The 20,829-nt window shown below is 34.6% G+C and overlaps 1 protein-coding gene across 1 annotated transcript; it reads left to right on the top strand.

The window, feature by feature from the left end:
- Positions 1 to 2,294: 2,294 nt before the first annotated feature.
- Positions 2,295 to 7,946, top strand: LOC133802410 (probable inositol transporter 2). The gene is made up of 6 exons (XM_062240709.1): positions 2,295 to 2,694; positions 2,815 to 2,885; positions 5,538 to 5,873; positions 5,998 to 6,105; positions 6,569 to 7,177; positions 7,306 to 7,946. Exons 1-6 carry the CDS (start codon positions 2,559 to 2,561, stop codon positions 7,792 to 7,794), a joined length of 1,749 nt encoding a protein of 582 aa, XP_062096693.1. The 5' UTR covers positions 2,295 to 2,558; the 3' UTR covers positions 7,795 to 7,946.
- Positions 7,947 to 20,829: the final 12,883 nt, after the last annotated feature.

Here is a 20,829-nt window from a genome sequence, read left to right as displayed (position 1 = left end):
GGAGTTTTGTCCATAATTTCTAATTAATTATTTTTTGCTATTCTCGCCAATTTAACTCAAGTACTTTTTTTTTTTTGAGAAAAAATCAAATCCTAAGTATTGAGATTGTGTAACTTTTTTTAAAATAAAAAAGAAAAAGAAAAGAAATGAAAACTTATTCTTTAGAAGTATGTGTATGTATCATTATTTAGAAGTATTAATGTCCACCCATTCAAACATGCCCAACAAATATTGTATATCTCATGTGGAGAAATTCAATGGAGAGAGATGACCCAACAAATATTATATGAATAATGATTTGTGCATCTAAAATATGCACCAAAATATTACCCGAAGTAAGGTGACATTGCTTTTTTAAAACATTAGATTCTAATTTTGATAAATTTGATTAACTGTTATGTTACTGTGTGTAATTTTTTTTGTGCATTTTTTGAGTGCACGTATCAATACTCATACTGTATATCTCATGTGAACCATCTTCAATACAAGATGCAAAATTAGTGCTAAATTTAACAAAAAAAAAAAAGAGAAGTAAATGACATATTTCACACAACTTTCACAATTGTGTTTCAATACACATAGATGAAAAAGTGATGTAAATAAATCTACATTTAGGTGCGCTTGGAAAGTTGCTCTGTAATTGAAATTTAGTGTAATTCGGAGTAATTACTCAATTTAGCGTGTTTGTCCGACCATACAATCATATTATGTAATTGCCTAATTGGGGTCCCAATTACACTCTCCAATTCTCATAGCTCCCATAAGAATTGGGTGTAATTACGAAAAACTAGGATTGTGCAAAAAAAATTGCAACCCGCCTAACCCAAATAAACTGCCCAAACCAACCCGAAAAAATAAAAGAAAAATGCAACTCAAAAAATCCGAATTAAATTTAACCCACTCAATCTGTTAATTGGGCGGGTTGAAAGAGAGGTCTAATAACCCGCCAAATTAAACTTTTATTTATTTAAAAATATTTTTTTTAATATTTTCATGGACTTTAAGCTTTAATATTTTCTTTTTATTTTAAGAACAAATGTTTGTTTAACACATTAATGTTGATTCAATTAATATTTTAAAAGCTATAGAAAGTTTTGAAATTTGGAAGCTTGATATATAACAATTACACCAACAACATATTGTAAAAAAAAGTTATACCGGTTTGGGCGGGTAACCTGATAAACTCGCACAAACCGTTGAACGGGTTAAAAAAATTCGTTATTTGGGCAGAATATAAATTAGGTAACTCAAACCGATTTAAAAATTTTATAACCAGCCCAATTTTAAAGAGTATTTATTACATAATATTATATTTCTGTATAATTACTAACTGTTTTGCCAAACATAACAATATGAATTCATAAGTAATTACTATTTGACATCCAAACACACATTATATTTTAAAATATAGTGTAATTGCTCAGTTATGCAATTACTAAGGTAGTAATTACATAGTTGTTTTCAAATACGCCATTAATGCTAATATTTAATAAAATACAAATAATAATAATAAAATAATAAATAATAGTAAAAAAGTAAATAAAAAGTGAATATTTATTGTTTATTCAAATTTGATTTATGTTATATTGTGATCTAAATTTAGATCAATTTTTAGAATGTAATAAATTTTGCATAATTTTTAGTCCATTAGATAAATTTTTCTATAAAGTGTGCTATATTTTAGTAGAGTAATGATATGTTGACCAAAATTAAAATTAAATACTTACACATTATATATAATGAACGTGTCAATGCTTTTATAGAGAACACTTAATTTCCGTAGTACAAACTAGAGGCCCACAGGGAAAAACATCAAATAAGAATGTCAAACAGCTATTGGATAATTGGGCGAAGATTGATGATGAATCAGGACCAACATTAATGAATTCTTTTGTTTGAACATACAAAGAAAAAAGAGAGAAGATTTTCATAAAATTACCCCTCTATGAATGTACGCGCGTGGCTCTCACGTGCCCTAAATGTATGGTAAATAACAAGAGAGATTAAATTGAAGGTGATGTATGTAGGGAGTTAAAGCACGGAGAGATGACAAAATGTGTGGTAGAGCCCCTCTTGATTCCTCTAAAAATAAAAATAAAATAGAGACCCTCTCTTGACTTAATATATATATAAAAAAAAAATAGAGAAGAAAAGCTCATTTAAAACATTTCAATCTCTTTCTCTTAGTCTCATCACACAAATAAAAATAAAAATAACACACGCAAACTTTCCCCCACCCCTACCTCCTATATACAATTATATATATATATATATATATGCCCATATCAGTACATAAATATACAGATTAATATAAGAAAAACCCTTATTTTCTTTTCACTCACTTCTTCTCTTATATAAACAACCCTTTTCTCTTGTGTGGCTTTATACATACATACTTTACCACACTAATATATTATCCCTTCTTCTTCTTCTTCTTCTTCTTCTCTATATATATGTGTGTTTATATTTGACAAAAGTATAGCAAGTGTGTTTGGATAGTGAGAAAGAGTAAAGGGTAATTAAGTATAGTGTTAGTTTTTTCCCGGAAAATTAAGAAAATGGAAGGAGTTGTTCATCCGGGAACAGACACATCTGCTTTCAGAGATTGTTTCTCTTTGGCTTGGAAGAACCCTTATGTTCTTCGCCTTGCTTTCTCCGCTGGAATTGGTGGCCTTCTTTTTGGCTATGACACAGGTTACTATGTGTATAGATATTGTTCATATATATACTCTTTCTCTCTAAATATATCTCTATATATATATGTATATGTATGAGGTAGATATATATTATTTGTGTTGGTTTTGGAATGAGCAGGAGTGATATCAGGAGCTCTTCTTTACATTAGAGATGACTTCAAGTCAGTGGACAGAGAGACCGTCTTGCAGGTATATCATATTCATTCATATCATATACATATATTTATACAAACTTAATTACCAAAATACCCCTACCCCCCTTATGTTTACTTGATAAGTACGTATTGTTTTCTTGTGCTGTCTAGTATATTCTTCACTTCATCTTGGTCCATACTACATATATAGTTTTTTTTTTTTTGAGAATTTGTGCATAGTTGGTATAATTAATTTCTACCCATATTGCCCTTTAAGTACCCAAACTTTTATTTGGTTACACTTCCAACCTTTTGGTCATTTTCTTTCGGCTGTATATCCTCTTATTCATGATTATAATTAGAGCTTAAAGAATATATTTATCTTTTTATTGGGTAATAATGATTTCATTTTCTTGGATGCCAATTGACCATAATGCCCTTTTAAGTACCCAAACTTTTCTTTGGTAACCCATCTCTAACCATTTGGTCATTTTCTCTTCGTTGTATAACATCTATTTACACTTTTGCGTTTTTTTGTTTGGCCATCCTCACCTCTTGGTTGATGATTATAATTAGAGCTTAAAGTATGTGTTTTTTAAGAGGAAAAATTAACCTTTCCTTTTTCTTCTTCTTTTTACTTAATTAACATTAGGCTTGGGAGTTAGGGGTCCTTTTCTTATACAAATAGTCATAAAATTTGACTAGCTAGCTTTGTTTTACATTAAAAAAAATATACATTTCCAATAAGTCCAGACTTTATACTATTTGAATTAATACATCATTTTAACATAAAGGTTTTCTTAGGGGACCCCTTTTATGCTTATTTTCAGCAAGTCTATTCTATGTGTATTTAATTATAGTTTATAAAACTCTAACAAAGAAAAGTAAATTAATATAGGTGTTGTTTGGTAACATTTTAAAAAAAATAATTTTTTTATTTAATTAATTAAAATTTTGATAATTAAACATAAAATAGTATTTGGTAACTCTATTTTTATTTATTATTTTTGAAAAATTTAATTAAAATTCATTAAATTTTGAAAATAGGATTTTTTTTTAAACAGTTTTTGACTTTTCGTTTTTTTTCTTCTCTTCTTCAAATCAATAATTCGTTTTGTATTGTTAAACAAAAAATAAAAATAAAAATTATCAAACACATTTCTTATTTTTTATTTAAAAAAAAAAAAAAAGTTACCAAATATATTTTTATTTTTTAAAAATAAAGAACAAAAAAAAAAGTAATATTTTTATTTTTGTATTTAAAAAATTCAAAAACAAAAATTTTATCAAACACAACCATAATATAATATGAATTCAGGAGCGAGTTATATATTTGACATGTTACTAAAATTTTGTCAAGTATTCAATATTAGATGTTTTATTTGGGAACACTTTTTTTTTATTTTTTTGGTAATATTTTGTTAAGTTTTTCTAGCCGGATATATCACTTAGAGATCCAAATCCAATTCACCAAGAAAATAAATAATATATTCACTTTATGTTTTTTTATTTGTATTCTTTTGAGGTTATAGTGTAAACCGAAAAAAAATTTGCTGTCCCCAATTCTATCTCTCCTCCATGTCCCACCAATTATTTTAAAATACCATATTTATGTATAGTTGGGAAAAGAGAAAGTTGTAAATAATTTAAATATATATTAATTAAATAAATGAGGTGTCTTTAAATAATTGGTGGAACATGGAGGAGACAGGAAATTTGGACATTGGTGATTTTTTTTCACTCCACATGAGCCTCAAGTAATTAAAGTAATAAACAAATGTCCAAATTTTGTTGGGCATAGGGATGGGTCATAGGGAAATGGAACTAAGATAAGGATGACCAAAATGAAATTCGTTAAAATTATTTTTCAAAATATATTATATATTGTAGTGAAATAAAATATAAAACAATTACCGGTGATATAGGGTCAGGGGATGTTGTAACGGTCGTAAGTAATTAAATATTGTGCAGTAGCAAATAAATAAATAAATTAAATATATTGCGACTAAAATCGTTTAGTAACAAAAAAAAAATTACTACCCATATGTTGATCAAATTATTTTATTCATGTGCCTCTATCCGTTTCATTTTATTATAAGTACAAATCAGGGTGTTAGAAATAAGTGGACTTTGATATTTTGTTCCTCTTTTTAAGAAAGAAAGCACTCAATTAAGAGTAGTAATGATATGAATCAATATTTTTGTTATTTGATAGGTGTCTAATCAATAAAAATAACACATTATTTAAAATATTTAAATAAAATAATTAAGTTAAAAATTTAATTTAATAAGTATATTATAAATGGTGTAATATGAATTAAGTAAACAAAAATTGGATAAAAGATGTTGATTCATAATAATATTAAGTAGTTTGCATCAAAATAGGAGTGTTGTTATTTAGTACAATCAAATGTCAAACATCACATTAGATCACCTCTCGTGATTGATTAGTAATATTTCACATTAATTATAAATTTAAATTGTGTAAGCCTCGGTACTACTAGATTGTATCAATAAATTGCACCAATTTCAGACAGTACACTACTATCAGTTAACATTTATCAAATGTTAAAACATGCCATCTATGTAGCAAGTTTTTTGAACCTGTCCTAAGCTATAAAACTTGTGATGATCATGTAATAACCAAAATAACTCTATTAGTGAAGAAATTGAATATGGATTTTGATATGCATACGCGCGCATGCAGGAGAGCATAGTGAGCATGGCAGTGGCTGGTGCCATAATAGGAGCTGCGATTGGGGGATGGATGAATGACCGCAAAGGGAGGAGAACTGCACTCCTCGTAGCAGATTTCTTATTCTTCGTTGGAGCAGTGGTCATGGCATCAGCTCCGAGCCCCGCCCTTCTGATCGTCGGCCGGGTTTTCGTCGGTTTTGGGGTTGGAATGGCGTCCATGACAGCTCCCTTGTACATCTCAGAGGCCTCTCCTGCTAAGATTAGAGGTGCCCTTGTTAGTACCAATGCATTTCTCATCACCGGAGGCCAGTTCTTATCTTACCTCATCAATTTGGCATTCACCAAGGTCACCTTAATAAAAAAAGTTATAGTTTATTAATCAATCAATTAAGCCTAGCTAGCTAGAGATGACATATTTTGATGACTATGATGATTGATATCTTTTAGATTTATTTCATTTTAATTGTTAGGTCCCGGGGACATGGAGGTGGATGCTTGGAGTTGCTGGGTTACCAGCTTTGGTGCAATTTGTCTTGATGCTTTTTCTTCCCGAATCACCTCGTTGGCTTTTCCGCGAGGTAATTAAACATAAATATATATAAGTTTATTAATTTTTAATTATAATATAAATTTTAAATAAATAAATAATATCATAAAATAAATAAAATATATTGATATAAATATATTAAAAAATTAAGATAAAACATTATCTACAATTTTAATAAAAATCAAATTATTTTTTTTCCAATATATAATAGCATAAATTATAATTCTATAATAATATAAATATTTATATTAATAATTTTTACATATCTAAATTATTTTTAAGATGAATTAAAAAAATTTCAATCACTTTATAAAAATAAACTATTACACAAATTTATAAAATAAAAAAAATAATACGGAGTTTATTATTGTTAAATAAAGATGATTAACTATTTGCCAATATACATTAAGGAACTGATCCCTTTTTTCTATTTATATATTAACTATTTTGCTGTGGAGGTTTCTAGTGACTAATAAGTGTATGTGTATAAACAGGGCAGAGAAGAAGAAGCAAAGGCCATTCTACTTAAAATCTACCCTGCTGAAGAGGTAGAAACCGAAATGCAAGTTCTAAAGGAGTCAGTGGAGGCAGAACTCCACGAAAAAGGATCTTCAGCCGAGAAAATCAACATTTCCCAACTCTTGAAAACCAAAACAGTCAGAAGAGGCTTACTAGCTGGTGTAGGCCTCCAAATCTTTCAACAATTTGTAGGCATCAACACTGTCATGTACTACAGCCCCACCATAGTTCAGCTAGCTGGCTTCGCTTCCAACCAGACGGCGCTCCTCCTCTCCCTCGTCACCGCCGGCCTCAACGCCTTGGGCTCCGTTGTCAGCATCTACTTCGTTGACAGGACTGGAAGGAAGAAGCTTTTGGTGATCAGTTTGTGTGGTGTCATTGTCTCCCTCGGCCTCTTGTCTGCCGTTTTCCACCAGACTACTACTCATTCCCCGGCGGTGAGCACCTCGGCCACGTCGCATTTTGGAAACTACACTTGCCCGGATTACAGCTCGGCTGGAGCTGGTGCTGGAACTTGGGACTGCATGAAGTGTTTGAAGGCTTCTAAACCGGATTGTGGATTTTGTGCTTCTGCAAACGACAAGGTATCATCTGTCGTTTTCAATTGGTTCTTAGAATATCATCTGTTTTAGTCCATTCGATTGACATTAATTTGTGCTTCATGTCATGTTTGCAATATTTCTCCTGACAAATAGATATTCATACATTTCAGTTACTTCCTGGGGCTTGTTTGATATCAAACGACACCGTTAAGGACATGTGCAAAAAAGAAGACAGGCTATGGTACACAAGGGGATGCCCAAGCAAATTGGGATGGCTTGCACTCGTAGGCCTTGCCTTGTACATAATATTTTTCTCACCAGGAATGGGAACAGTTCCATGGATTGTAAACTCAGAGATATACCCACTAAGATTTCGTGGTGTGTGTGGAGGAATAGCAGCCACAGCAAACTGGATTTCAAATCTGATTGTGGCCCAATCCTTCTTGTCCTTGACCCAAGCCATTGGGACCTCTTGGACGTTTTTGATATTTGGGGTGATTTCAGTTGTGGCCCTAATCTTTGTTCTGGTTTGTGTCCCAGAAACAAAGGGACTTCCCATTGAAGAAGTTGAGAAGATGTTGGAGACCAGAAGTTTGCACTACAAGTTCTGGGAAAACAACATGCCTAGTAGCTCACTAGAGAAGCAACAATCTGTTTAATTAACCATAGATTATATTTAAAGCCAAAGTTGTTTTTGTATGTTGGAATTGGGAGTAATTTGGGAACCTTGGTATTTGGATTTCAGACGAGTTCCCCAAGTTTATAAATAATATTGAAGATTGTAATGATATTGGTATGAAGTTATTAGCTAGGGTACTTTATTATGTTCTTCAAAGGAAAATTAAGAAATTAGATTAATACTAAAAATAGTATTTTGATAATTGTACACCCTTGTCTTTGTTGACATAAAATTGGACTAATTGAATTTATAGGACTCATCTTGTAACATGTTTTGTCCAGGGAATTTTTTTCTTAAAAAATATGGAAATTTGAGAAAATTACTTTCTATTTAGTTGAAGTTTCTATAATAGGATTTCTTTAAAACCTACATCACTAAAAATTCTATATTCCCATACATAATATATATAATATTGTTTAACGCTCAAACGTGACTTCCACTTAGCGGTGGTTGTAGTATAGATCGGGCGGTCGATTCCAATGAGGCAAATGAATAAAGTTAATCAATAAATAAATGTTAGAGATAAATAATATGAAGAAAATAGAACAAGTGATATTTTTGTTGTTTTTGAGATTTAAATATTAGAAATAAAGATAGATTAAAGTGTGATGTAACAATAGGTAACAAGTAAGAATGATCAAGAGTCACTAATATGCATACTTATTTATTTGGATCTTTGATTCACAAAAATTACACAAATGGATAGTTCACATCTCAACTATTCATTTGGAAGATTTAACATTGATGCACAAATATATTTTACAAAAATGTATTCAAGTGATTACTATTCTTTACCATGGAAAGATGAGATAAATCTTATGAGAAATCTAAAAATGACATTATACCATTGGCCATAATGCAATAAAAGATTGGACATAAAACCTAACACAAATATTATTTTTACTATTTATAAAATACATAGAAAGAGCATGACTAATTCTATATAGATTTAGCAAAAGTAAATATATATAAATGAGATGAAGAAAATGATAAATATATTATCTATATTATTTTTACTAATTTGATAATACATAGAAAGTGCTTGACAAAATCTATATACTATTAGTAAACATAAATAAAGATAATAAGATGAAGAAATAGAGATGAAAGAAAATAAATTACTCAAATATATAAACTTTAAGTACATGGTGAATCAAAAATACCAAACAAAGTCATAGTGCATATATGATCATCCTAATATTTCTAAAAAGGTTAGCCTATTATGCTAGACATTCTCATGAAATTTTAGAGAGAAAATATGAGAAATGAGACTAAAATTTGGTAGGGTTTTGCTACCTAAAAATTACATTGAAAATGTGAAGAAAGAGTCCCTATTTATAGACGGAGAAAAAGACTAAAAAGAAATTAAACAACAATTTGGGGTTTACAAAATAAATCTAAAATATTAATAATAAAATATAATTTTGAAAAATCAAATCTTATTATAAATATTAACCTAGTTATTTTGGTGTATGGTCAAAATGTTCTTTTTCAAAAAAAAAAAAAAAAAAAGAGCTTTAAAGCTCAAAATAGCAATGTGCATGACACAAGGTGCATAAAAGGTTGGGCCAAATGTGGCTGGTGGCAGCTGGGCCATTGACTAATCCCAGCCAATCAGAAGAGGCCACGTAGGCGGCTGAAGCTGGGATTGAGGTTGCTGCAAGTGTTGGGCTTGCGTGGGCTGCTGGAGCCGTGGAGGGCTGGACCGTTGAAAGGAAGCAGGGGCTCCTGGGGAGAATTGTTGCGTTGGGCTTGTTGGGCCTACTGGGTGTTACGTTGGAGGAGGCAAGGAGGCGAATGTTGGTCAAAGATGGGTAAAAGGTGGGTTAAAGGCTGCTGGGACACCTGGCAGGCGAGGAGCGCAGCAAGTGGCACGCTGGAGAGAAGGGAAAGCTGCGGGCCTGGGGTGCTTTGGGCCGAATTTCTGGGCTTCAATGTTGCAAAAATGCAAACTTTTTTGGGAAAACTTGAAAAATACCCAGTTTTAGGATTAGTTAACTAAAAATAGCTACTAATAATATTTAGTTGAATATTACCCACTTTTTTAAGCACATTTCCCATATTACCCTTAAAACACTACTAGAAGTCAAATGTAAATATCTCAATATTTGCCTCTATCGTGTCATTTACTTCCCTTTTTAAATAATATTCCACTGTCAGTTCCACTAGACCACTGTATAATGGGTAGAGTCATTAATAGTTTGGGTATTAATCAAAGAGTTTTAAAAAGTAGGTAAAAATTAAAGAGGTTAACTTAAATTGGGTACTAGGTGTAATTTTCACAACTTTTTTCCTCCTTTCTTCAACTTTATTTATTTATTTCTTCTTTATTTTCTTTATGACAAAATGTATCTTTAATTCCTACAAAATAACAATAAATTAAATCATGATCAAATATTTTCATTTATAAAATAAATCATATTAATTCCATGAAAATATTAATTAAAACTTAATTTATTTTGACTATTAAAATCAATAAATGTGTATTTTTCACCACTAATCAAATATATTTTTATTCACCCCAAAAGAATAATGATAAAATTCATATTTTCTTCATCTTCGATAACTAATAGAATCAAAATTTAGGTTCCACAACATCAAGAATAACTCTGTTGTATAGCCATCTTCTCCGACAGTTGTAAGATTTCTTACAATAAATCCGCTCACCAATGAAATGCAACAACAACTTGATATTAATTTCATTGAATTTTGATCGAAAACCGATCGTGTTTTCATTGATTTTGCGATGTCCAATGACAAAATTGATAAACATGTGATTCTAGGAAAACAATCCACACTAACAATTGAGTTTATGGGTTGAATCTTGAATATAAAAGAAAAAATTACACATGGTACTGTAAATTTAAAAAAAATTTAAAAATATGTAATTTTACAAAAATACAGATAACAGTTTGTTACGGTTCTATAATCATCTGTTTCAATTTTCTATTTAGTCTGTAAATGTTGTTTACAAAATCGTAACATATGGTTACAAACTTGTAAATTTTAATTACAAATTTGTAACTTTGGTTACAAAAAACTGTATTGTTACAAATTTGTAAACTTTGTTTACAAAAAAAAATTTCGTATTTACGATTATGCCACTCCTTATTTTTGTAATTTTTTACCGATTCCGTGTTTTTAGTATTTTTTTTTAAAACCTTAGGTATTTTTGTGAACTTCCCAATATAAAATTGTTTTTTTTTTCTGAAAAATGGAATCATATTATAGTAACTAGTTACTTTTTTTCCTAGTTTCAGAAAGGTAACCATCAATTACTAGTTGGCAATAATATGTTAATGTTAGTATTATTCAAATAATGTTAACAACTAATTAATTAGTAACATAATAGTAACTAATTACTAATATTTTATTAGAAATGTATATATATATATATATATAAAACACACAATTTTTAGAACTGAAAACCCATGATATAAGATCCAACACTTACATTTATTAGTCGCGTCTTGTGTGTGTGCCACTTGTTTTCTATTAGTGTAAAGTCAATAATGTAAAATCTAAAATTGGCAAATTTTATACAAAAGCTTCTATTTGGTATGCATCCACAATGATGATCAAGACTTCCCATTTTTTTAGCCATGGAGGTATGTATTACAAACACAGATATAATCACTGATATATAGCAAAACTTGATTGAGACCTAGCTTACTTTACACAATACTATTTAATAACATTTTCCAACCAAACCAACCACTTACAAAATGCAAAATGTTCCATCTCTTGGCGAACATGATAATAAAATTTAACGAGAACTCATTTAGTTCCCAAGTGCATACATGAATGACAAGTTTTTTAACTTTGTGAAATATTCCTATACAAAGCTTTGGAGCTTAAGAATCAGGTATTTAAAATCTAAACATATTTGTTATTTGAGTAAAAAAAATTAAACCTTCTAAAATAGTGCTTTAGTCGCAATCTGATAAATGATAATATCATGATAGGTTTTTATTTTTTATTTTTTATTTTTTTTATATAATAAAAAAACCGCAGAAGCAAACAAACGTTTTAATTTAAAACAACAAATGCAACACATAGTTAGACATTGATCATAAATATCAATATGGCTTTCTTAGCATTGATGGAGGAGGAGTTAGAACTACTACTTCCTGTTGGAAAAAAATTGAGTGAATGAGAAATTGATGCCTAAAATAGTAATAATTCAGTAAATCACTTTGATTAAAGATGATATTATCAGAATATTGTGTGATTAATTCTGATTGAGTGTCAGAAAATCACTTTGGGTAACAACTGATATTACCATAATAAGTGTGATTAATTATGATTGATTATCATAAAATCACTTTGGGTGACTGTTGATATTATCAGAATAAGTGTGATTAATTCTTATTGATTTTCAGAAATTAAGATTCCAGATTTGTTGGATATTTGGGCATTAATGCACTTGATTCACACACATTTTTAACTCTCCATGAAACCTATAAAAGGAAGCTTCTCCTCTCATTCTAGGACACACAAATACAGAGTATCACACACTTAGCCTCTTTCTCTCTTCAGTCTCTGTAATATTTTTTGGTGATAGAGGGAGGATTTGTTTCGAGTTCGCCTAAGCAAACGCAATGGTATATTCGTCCTGCTTGATAGTTGTTGTATCCTGGGAAGTAGTTGCTCACGAATCCTCTAGCACCGTTCAGGTCGTGGGGGCAAATCTGCTTTAAGAAAAGCGTGTTTCACGTGCCTCAATTTTGCTTAATTTATTCTTTATATTATATTGTTATATTTCTATTCTTCAATTAAATATATTAATATGAATATTTCGTTTTTCTCTATTATATTATTTCTAACACTTCCCACAGACTGCATTGCTTGTAAACTTCTGATAATAATAATAATGAGTAATATGGCAGCTGATACAATTGCCATTCTTAGCATTAATGGAGCAGGAGTTAGAGGGATCATCCCTGGGGTTACGCTTGATTATCTTGAATCCAAACAAAAGGTAACTAATTAATATTGCTTGTATATATGCCATTGCTATGTTTATGTATAAATATATATGGGTGATATAATAATAGATTAATAAAGTATAGTTTATATCTATGCGTACGTAGGAATACCATTTTGATGTGATCTCAGGGACAAGCACTGGTGGTCTTATTGCAGCAATGATATCAACACCCAACGACTAAAAACGCCCTTTATATGATGCCAATCAGATTGTACCTTTCTACAAACGGGAATCTCCGAAAATCTTCCCTAAGTCAAGCACACTGAGCGATCTAATAAATAGGATTTTGAAAATGCGCATGCATGTGTATGTATACTAATTGTTTAAACAGTCATTTGTCCCATCAAACAAATTAATAATGGCGTTGATGTAGAAATGTACCTGAACCATTCAGAAAACTCTCATGAATTGCACCTAAAAATGTCAAAAACTTCCCATGAATATGAAAACGATAATAATAATAATAATAATAAGAAAGATTTATGAGGGTCAAAGTGACCTTCATGGTGTTAACCAGCTCCTGTAGAGTGGCGATATTCCCATCCTAGGCCTCGATTTTTCGCTGCTGGGAGGCGATTTGACCATTAAGGGCCACCACTTTTGGTAGTTCCTCCGTGTATAACGATTCAGAGTAGTCACTCTCATAATAGTCGCCTCTATCCTCGCTGTCATAATCAACATTCTCATTGTAGCCGTCGTCTTGGGCCACCTACGGGTTAGCTGGTGGAGGTGGTCAGCTAGATTCTCCTCCCTCAGGGACGGTGGGAGGAGGGACATTGTCAGTTGCATTCCATCTGGTAGTCACCATGGATGAATCTTCAAAGCTTTCTTCAAGCTCTCAATAAAAGCGCCAAAATATTGTATGTCTTTTCCACTATCAACTAACTAAAATAAGCTTACAGAAATTGTAAGAAGAACACAAATTTTACGTCAAATTATTAATCAACCCTAGTCCACGAGTCAATTGTATTAGGGTTTATGGAGGCTTGTGGGTCTCAAGCTTCAATGGATTTCAGACAACTTTTAGCAATGCTCTTAATACAAAAACTAGTGATCCTTTACAATGTGTGCAGAGCCTTATTTATAGAGGCTTACGACACTTAACTCCCTTAATGTGGATTTATTACAAAACATTCCCATTTAAAGGGGTATAAATGTTATTAAATACAAACTCCCGTGATTAAGGAGATGGTCAACTCAGGCGTATCACACAGCGCCTATTTATGAGGTTACAACCCACCAACTTTTGGGGTAACACGTCCTTGGCAGTGTCATGGGATAGCTGCACGTTTTCCAATGTTGGGCAGCGTTGTGGGACATGTCGTCTGCCACCTATACGGACTCAACACCACGACTTGGGTAATAGTAACATGTTAGACGGCTGCTTGTGGTCCAAGGTCACTGTGCTTGACACATGGCACTATGCTCCAAGACTGGAGAATGCTTCTCACAGACCTGGAGGACTTGGACGGTAAAGACGAAGGATATCATAATTGTGGTCTTCGAGGTGTAGCTCACCTGAGGACAACCTTCTCTGGGGGCGGTGCATGAAGATGGGGAATGACTTACCTTCCGAGGAGCTCTAGGCGAGCTCACCAGGTGCAACGATCTAAAATTGCTAATAGGACTTGGTGCCTTGATTAGCATGCTGGGAGGGCATAATTGGATATATGTATGTTTAAATGGTTAAATGCATGACTATATGTGATATGCATGATTAATATGATTATATGAATATATTATATGCATGTTTATGAGTATTACATATGCATGTGGGCCCTTTATAGTTTATAAGGGCATATTTATAATTTTGGCCCGTTGAGGACATAATGTGATTTTATGTGATATATGGTTGAGACCACATTAATATGTGGATATATTTGCAGTTTATGGCTCGAGACGGTTATAGTGAGCTGATTAGCGAAATAGTCACAACGGGATTTAAATACCTGGCTCGGGGGAGCCTGGGGCTATTTTTGGGAATTTAGAGAATATTTTAGGATTTATTGAGTAACGAATAAGTATTTGGTAATTATTTAATAGTAGAAATACTTGAGGAATTAGCGGGAACCGGGGGAAAATGACCATTCTACCCTTAGGAGTAATATAAGGGCTAGGTTAGTGATAAGGGACAATTTGGTCTTTTCTAATTAAGCTATATACTCAGCAAGTGTCTAAGGAGCAACCAGAAGGTAGTGGAATTTCTCAGCACATTCTCTCACCCTCTCACTCACGATTCTTTCTCTCTCTCCCTCTTGTGTTGAGGTCTTGAGCTTGCTAAAGGAAAAGGCTTGGTTTAAGCTGGATTGGAGCTAAATTTTAGGCTGGTTCAAGCTGAGGAAGACAAAAGCTAAGATCCATCAAGGGTTTTTGAGGAGTTTAGGCCATCAATTTAGGTAAGAATTCTAGTTCTAATCTGTTGAATTTGGCTGAGTTAGTGGGGAGTTTAGAACTTGTGTAAATTATGGGTTTTGGTTGAATTTGAGTGTCTAATAGGAGTAAGAATTGATTATGAGTTGTGTATAATGTTTAGACCAAAGGGATGGGAATTCTAGGCTTAAATTCAAGTTTAGCTGTTGGTTTGGGGTGTGAATTGAGGTTATGTAACGACCCAAATTCACAAATTAGGCTTAAGGGCCTTGATTAGTGTGCCTGGAGGGCATGATGGGAATTATGTGTGATTTTAATGATTAAGATGCATGACTATGATTTAAAGCATGTTATATGACTATGTGTATTATGTTATGTGATAATTATGCTATATGATTTGTACCACGTGGGTGTGGTGATATCAATGTGATGCACGTGCCGAGACGGTCCTAGGAAGCTAGATAATGGTAACTGGTGATTTGGTAACTTGTGTAACTGTTAGTAACCATAGAGAGTAACAGGTTTTGTTGGAGAAGTGGCAGAATTGAAATGTAAGTAAAAGGACAAGTGTGCCCTTGAGGTTTAGCTAGAAAGGGATATTAGTGGAGGGATAAGGTGGTCTTTTGGCAATGGATAGATGAGCTTCAGCTGAGAGGAAAAGTTAGTCACATATAACACTTTGGAAAATTGATTTATGCTGAAATTGGAGGAAAATCTAGAAGAAAAGAGAAGAAGAGGGAAGCTGAAGTTGGGAGACCTAAGAAGAGAGTTTTGATGGTTCAAGGCAACTAAGTTGAGCATAAGTCAAGATTACTTAGAGGTAAGGATTTGTCTATGATTTGTTTAAGTTTCAAGTCGGGTTTTTTTAGAGGATAAGCATGAATTGAAACAAGATAGTGGCTGGTTTTACATGAATTCAGAGTTGGGATAATCAAAAGGGAAGGTGATTTGAAGCTAGAGTTGAGGAGAATTCAAGCTGGGTTCTTGACTGAGGTAAGAGTGTATCATGTTTAATTTTCGTAACTGTTATGGTTTAAGAATCTAAAGGTCTGGTTTGCACTTTTCTCAAGCTTTGGTTCAAGGGTTTGAATCTGAAATTTAAGTATGAATTATGTGAGTGGTTGTGTAATTGAGCTAGATTATAATGTTTATAGGTTTTTGTATGGTCTATTTGGGGTTTTGAATTGGTTTTGGAGCTTAGGTATGAGTTTGGAATGATTTGGAGTGATTTGGGTTTGGGAAAAACGCAGGGGAAAACCCAGAAATCTGGGTTCGCGAGGGAGCGCCGCGGCCCTGTTCTTGGGCGCTGCGGCGCGAGGCTGATTCTGGGAAGAGCAAGCTCTCTGACTTGCTGGGCGCCGCGGTTCTAACTTGCTGGGCGCCGCGGCGCTAGGCCAATCTCAGAGCATGGGATTTTTAAATTTTGAGCCTTTGCTCCGGGGGTTCGGGGGATGTCTTCGGTGCATTGTTTTAGGGATTTGGGGGATTCTGAGAGTGTGGGATTGGTTCCGGGAAGTAGTTTTGGATTGGTTAGTGACAAAGGATGTTTCATTTGTGTTGTGACTAGGTCTTTGGAGAGGCTCGGGGTAGAGGACCGTGCTCGCGGCTTTGAGGCATTAGAAATTAGTGAATTGAAAGGTAGGAAAACTGCACCCGGTTGTATGATTGTGATGGGACTAAGTGCTCCCGAGAGTTGTATCGTGTCAATGTTGGTATTACGCCATGGGACATGTAAAAGCGGTCTGAGAGTGCCGTACATGATCTTAGCGCACAGGGCGCGGATTGGCCACTGGTAGCCAAGGACAACGGGATAACGGAGGGAGCAGCCTGAGGGCGCTAGCCCTAATTATCATTTGTGAACTGTGTATGTTATGAATTGATATGCCTAGTATGTGGAATACTTGATTATACCGACTGATGATCTGGCTGAGTTTATGTGATGCAATGTGAGATATTGACTTGTCTGCTAACTGTTTATGCTATGTTGTTGTTGTGTTTTTCTTGCTGGGCCTTGGCTCACGGGTGCTACATGGTACAGGTAAAGGCAAGGGCAAGCTGGACCAAGCCTGAGGTGGAGAGCTTCGAGGTGGAATGTACATAGCCAGCGGTTCGACCGCCACGGTCGAGGAGTGGACCAGGACAGGGATCACCTAACTGCTTGTTTTGCCTTAGTAAGGCCGGTTGTTGTACATAAACCTTGTGTCTTTTGCAAACGGTCTTTGAACTTAATATTTTTGGGATCCCATGTCACAGATGATGCTTTTTAATGAAAATGTGGCTTTTGAGACCAAAACGCTTTTAACCCTAGTTCCTTTATAGTTTCAATAACACGATTTTACTTAAATGACTTGATTAGCGAGTCTGGCACTTTATAAACACACAGTGCAGCGGTCTTGGCTATCCAAGGCGTTACAGGTTAGGCTCGAGGAGAAATGTGGAGAAAATGGAGGATTTCATGGGTTTAAGGGCCCGGGTTGCGGCCCTGTTCTTCATGCGTCGTGGTCCGCATGAATTTTGGAAGCTGGGAGCCTCTGTTCACCAGGCGCACTGCGACTCGGAGGAGAGTAGGTCACGGCCCATGTTCCCCATCAGAGAGGATTGGGCTTCTGTCCAAGGGACGGGCCGCGACCTTCAAGGGAAATTCGCGACCCTAAATGGGGAATTAAGGGAAACTGGGGTTTAAGGCTTGGGGAGGCTCATGAATTCAAACCTGAACGCTCTCGACGATTTTTACTACCCGATTTAGTAGAAATCGAGGTCCCGGAGGCTAGCTATTATTTCCTAAGTATTTATTTGGATTAGATATTGATGGTTACCCATTGACACTATGACTAGTTTTATCACCAAGGCTCAGGACTGAGGATCGTGCTCAGGACCGTTTTGTATTCTTCGCTCAGGATTTGAGGTAAGAAGACTGTACCCTTGTGCTTGTGAACGGGACTGACGTTCCCAATAATTGAATACATGTACTATGTAATTGTACGATTGTTATGTTATTTGAGAATGAACATCTTAAGGGTGTCGGGGCTGATGATAAGCGTACTGAAAGCAGCTCGGCCTAAGCGAGCCGGGGTTAGCTGGATAAACAGAGGGCTCAGCCTAAGTGTGTCAACCCTAAGCATTTGTGTAATTGGTTACGATATATGTTTGACATGATGTGTTTTCTATTGTTTAGTTATATGCTTGAATTATGTTAAATGATTGAACTGATTGAATATTACTGTTGTTATATGCGCTTGTTATTTATGGTTTTCTTGCTGGGCCTTGGCTCACGGGTGCTACGTGGTGCAGGTAAAGGCAAAGGAAAATTGGACCAACCATGAGTTAGAGAGCTCTGGGGGCAAGGTGTACATAGTCAGCTTCTCGTTCGCCACGACCGAGGGAAAGAATAGGGACAGAGCCCTAAAACTTGTATTTTGCCATTAAAGTGGCTTTTGATTGTATTAAACTTTTGAGTGTTGTAAATTATCACTTATACCCTGTTTTTGGGATCCCATGTACCAAACATCTATTTTAATGGAAATTAACTGTTTATAATCAAAATCTTTTAACCCTAACTTGATAGTTGACTTTAGGAACACATTATTGTTCAAACGACTTGATTAACAAGTCTTCCACTGTTTTTAAAATACACAATGTAACTGTAACGACCCAAATTTCCTAATAAGGTTTAGGACCTTGATTAGGAGGCCGGGAGGGCCATAATTTATTTATTGTATTATTATATGATTATATGCATGATTGTGTGGGTCATATCATTATATGATGATAAAGGCATGCATGGGACTATATACTCTGCTGTGAGGGTATTATGGTAATTTGGCTCATTGAGAGCATAATTGTGTATTGGTGTGTATATTGGTAGGCTAATGTTGAGACCACATTATTATGTGGATATATATTGTGATCTGTGACTCGAGACGATCCTAGTGAGCAAAGTGGCGAAAAGTCATGGCGGAGATTTATACCTGGCTCGGGGTGAGCTTAGGGGTATAAATGGGAATTTAGCGAATATACTGGAGTCTATTATGACATTGAGGAATAATATTGATAACTAATTAGGTATTGGGAATTAAGCGGGAAATATTAGAGACACTCGAGGAATTAGCGGGAATTGGGTAAAATGACTAAAATGCCCTTAAGTGGATTAAAGGGTTTAGACTTAATGGGGAGGGCATACTAGTCATTTAGCTTACAGAAGTTAGATAATACCAGGACTTTATGCTAGTGGGATTTGTAGAATATTGGAGAAGTCTGAAAAAGAAAGAAAAGGAAGGGAAAAGAAAGAAGGGAAAACAGAGAGGGTTCTCTAAGTCGGTTTATGTTTTCTTCACCAATTTCTTGAGGGTTTCTGGAGTAAAACTCAGAGGAAAGTTAGTCCAATTAAGCCACAAGGTTACTGAGCAAAGATTGAGGATTTGGCAAGGGTTAGCAGGATTAGGCCATCACTTGAGGTAAGGTTCTGTAATCTCTTCAGTTGCTGGTTTGGTTTTTGTTTCTGGTTTTTGAGCTATGGTGCTAAGTTGAATTGGATGGAATTTTAGGGAATTCAGGCTTAAGAACTGAGGAGAAGCAAGCCAAGAAGGTTTAGAGACAGCTTGTGGTCGAAATTCTATCAAAGGTATAAAGCCTAAACTTTAACTTTGTTGTTCAGCTGGATTTGATTGAGTTTTGGAGCTTAGGAGTGGCTATGGTGAATTCTGAGTTTGTGGATGCATGTGCTTAAGTTCTAGATGTTTGGGGTGCTTGGGATGAGTGGAGTATGGTCATGAGGTTGATTTTGAGTTTGGGAAAGAGTTGGAAGAGTTTTGGTTCGAGTTGGTTTGAGAAAAGTCGCAGAAGAGAAAAATGGTGCTGGGCTGTCTGTGACTAGCGCTACAGCGCTAGCCTTTGGGCGCTGTAGCGCTAGGCCAAGTTTTGCTGAGGGATTTTGGCTTCTGTTTGTAGCGCTGTAGCGCCCTCCCATGAGCGCTGTAGCGCTACCCTGCTTCTTGAAGTGGATTTTAGAGTTGTTTGCAAGGGTTTTTGACCTAAGGTTTGGGGTTTGGTTCCACCACCTTGTTTGGTGGAACTAGGACTTCCCGGGGGCTCGGGATTGGCCCCGGGGCTAGGTTTTGAACTTGGGGATTTTTAATGACTTTGGCCATGATTGTGATTAGGTAAGCACCAGGGCTTGAGGGGGATCGTGCTCAAGGAGTCAAGTGATCAAAGCTAGTGAATTAAAAGGTAAGAAAGCTGCACCTGATTATGTGGTTAGGTTGGGACTAAGTGTTCCCTATGCTTGTATACATTGTTATGTGAATGTGATTAACCATGTGAACATGATGGGACTAAGAGTTCCCTCCATTTGTATAACATGTCGTGTGATGGTGTTATTATGCCATGGGACATGCGATTACCGGCCTAAGGGTGTCAGAATCAATATTTGCGCACTGGGGCGCGGCTTGGCCACTGGTAGCTGAGGCAGCTTATTTATCACTGAGCTCGGTTAAGCTGGCCGGAGTCAGTGGGTATTACACTGGGGGGCGGCCCTAATGAGCCGAAGACAGTGTGTTAAATAGAGGGTGCGACTAAGGGCGCCAACCCTGAATGTTATTTGATGGTTGTGACAATCTATTGGCTATGAATGTGAATATTGTGTTATGAATATAGTTG

Source organism: Humulus lupulus, chromosome 9 (genome assembly GCF_963169125.1).
Source record: "Humulus lupulus chromosome 9, drHumLupu1.1, whole genome shotgun sequence".
Classification (NCBI taxonomy): domain Eukaryota; kingdom Viridiplantae; phylum Streptophyta; class Magnoliopsida; order Rosales; family Cannabaceae; genus Humulus; species Humulus lupulus.
The sequence above is the reverse complement of the archived record's forward strand: the minus strand, read 5'-3'. Positions and strand labels throughout refer to the sequence as shown.

What these genes read in the sequence shown, in the direction of transcription:
- LOC133802410 (XM_062240709.1), top strand. Translation starts at nt 2,559, where the DNA reads ATGGAAGGAGTTGTTCATCCGGGAACAGACACATCTGCTTTCAGAGAT. An exon ending in ACAGAGAGACCGTCTTGCAG is followed by an intron (nt 2,886 to 5,537) that starts GTATATCATATT and finishes GCGCGCATGCAG; the next exon opens with GAGAGCATAGTGAGCATGGC. An exon ending in GTGCTTCTGCAAACGACAAG is followed by an intron (nt 7,178 to 7,305) that starts GTATCATCTGTC and finishes CATACATTTCAG; the next exon opens with TTACTTCCTGGGGCTTGTTT.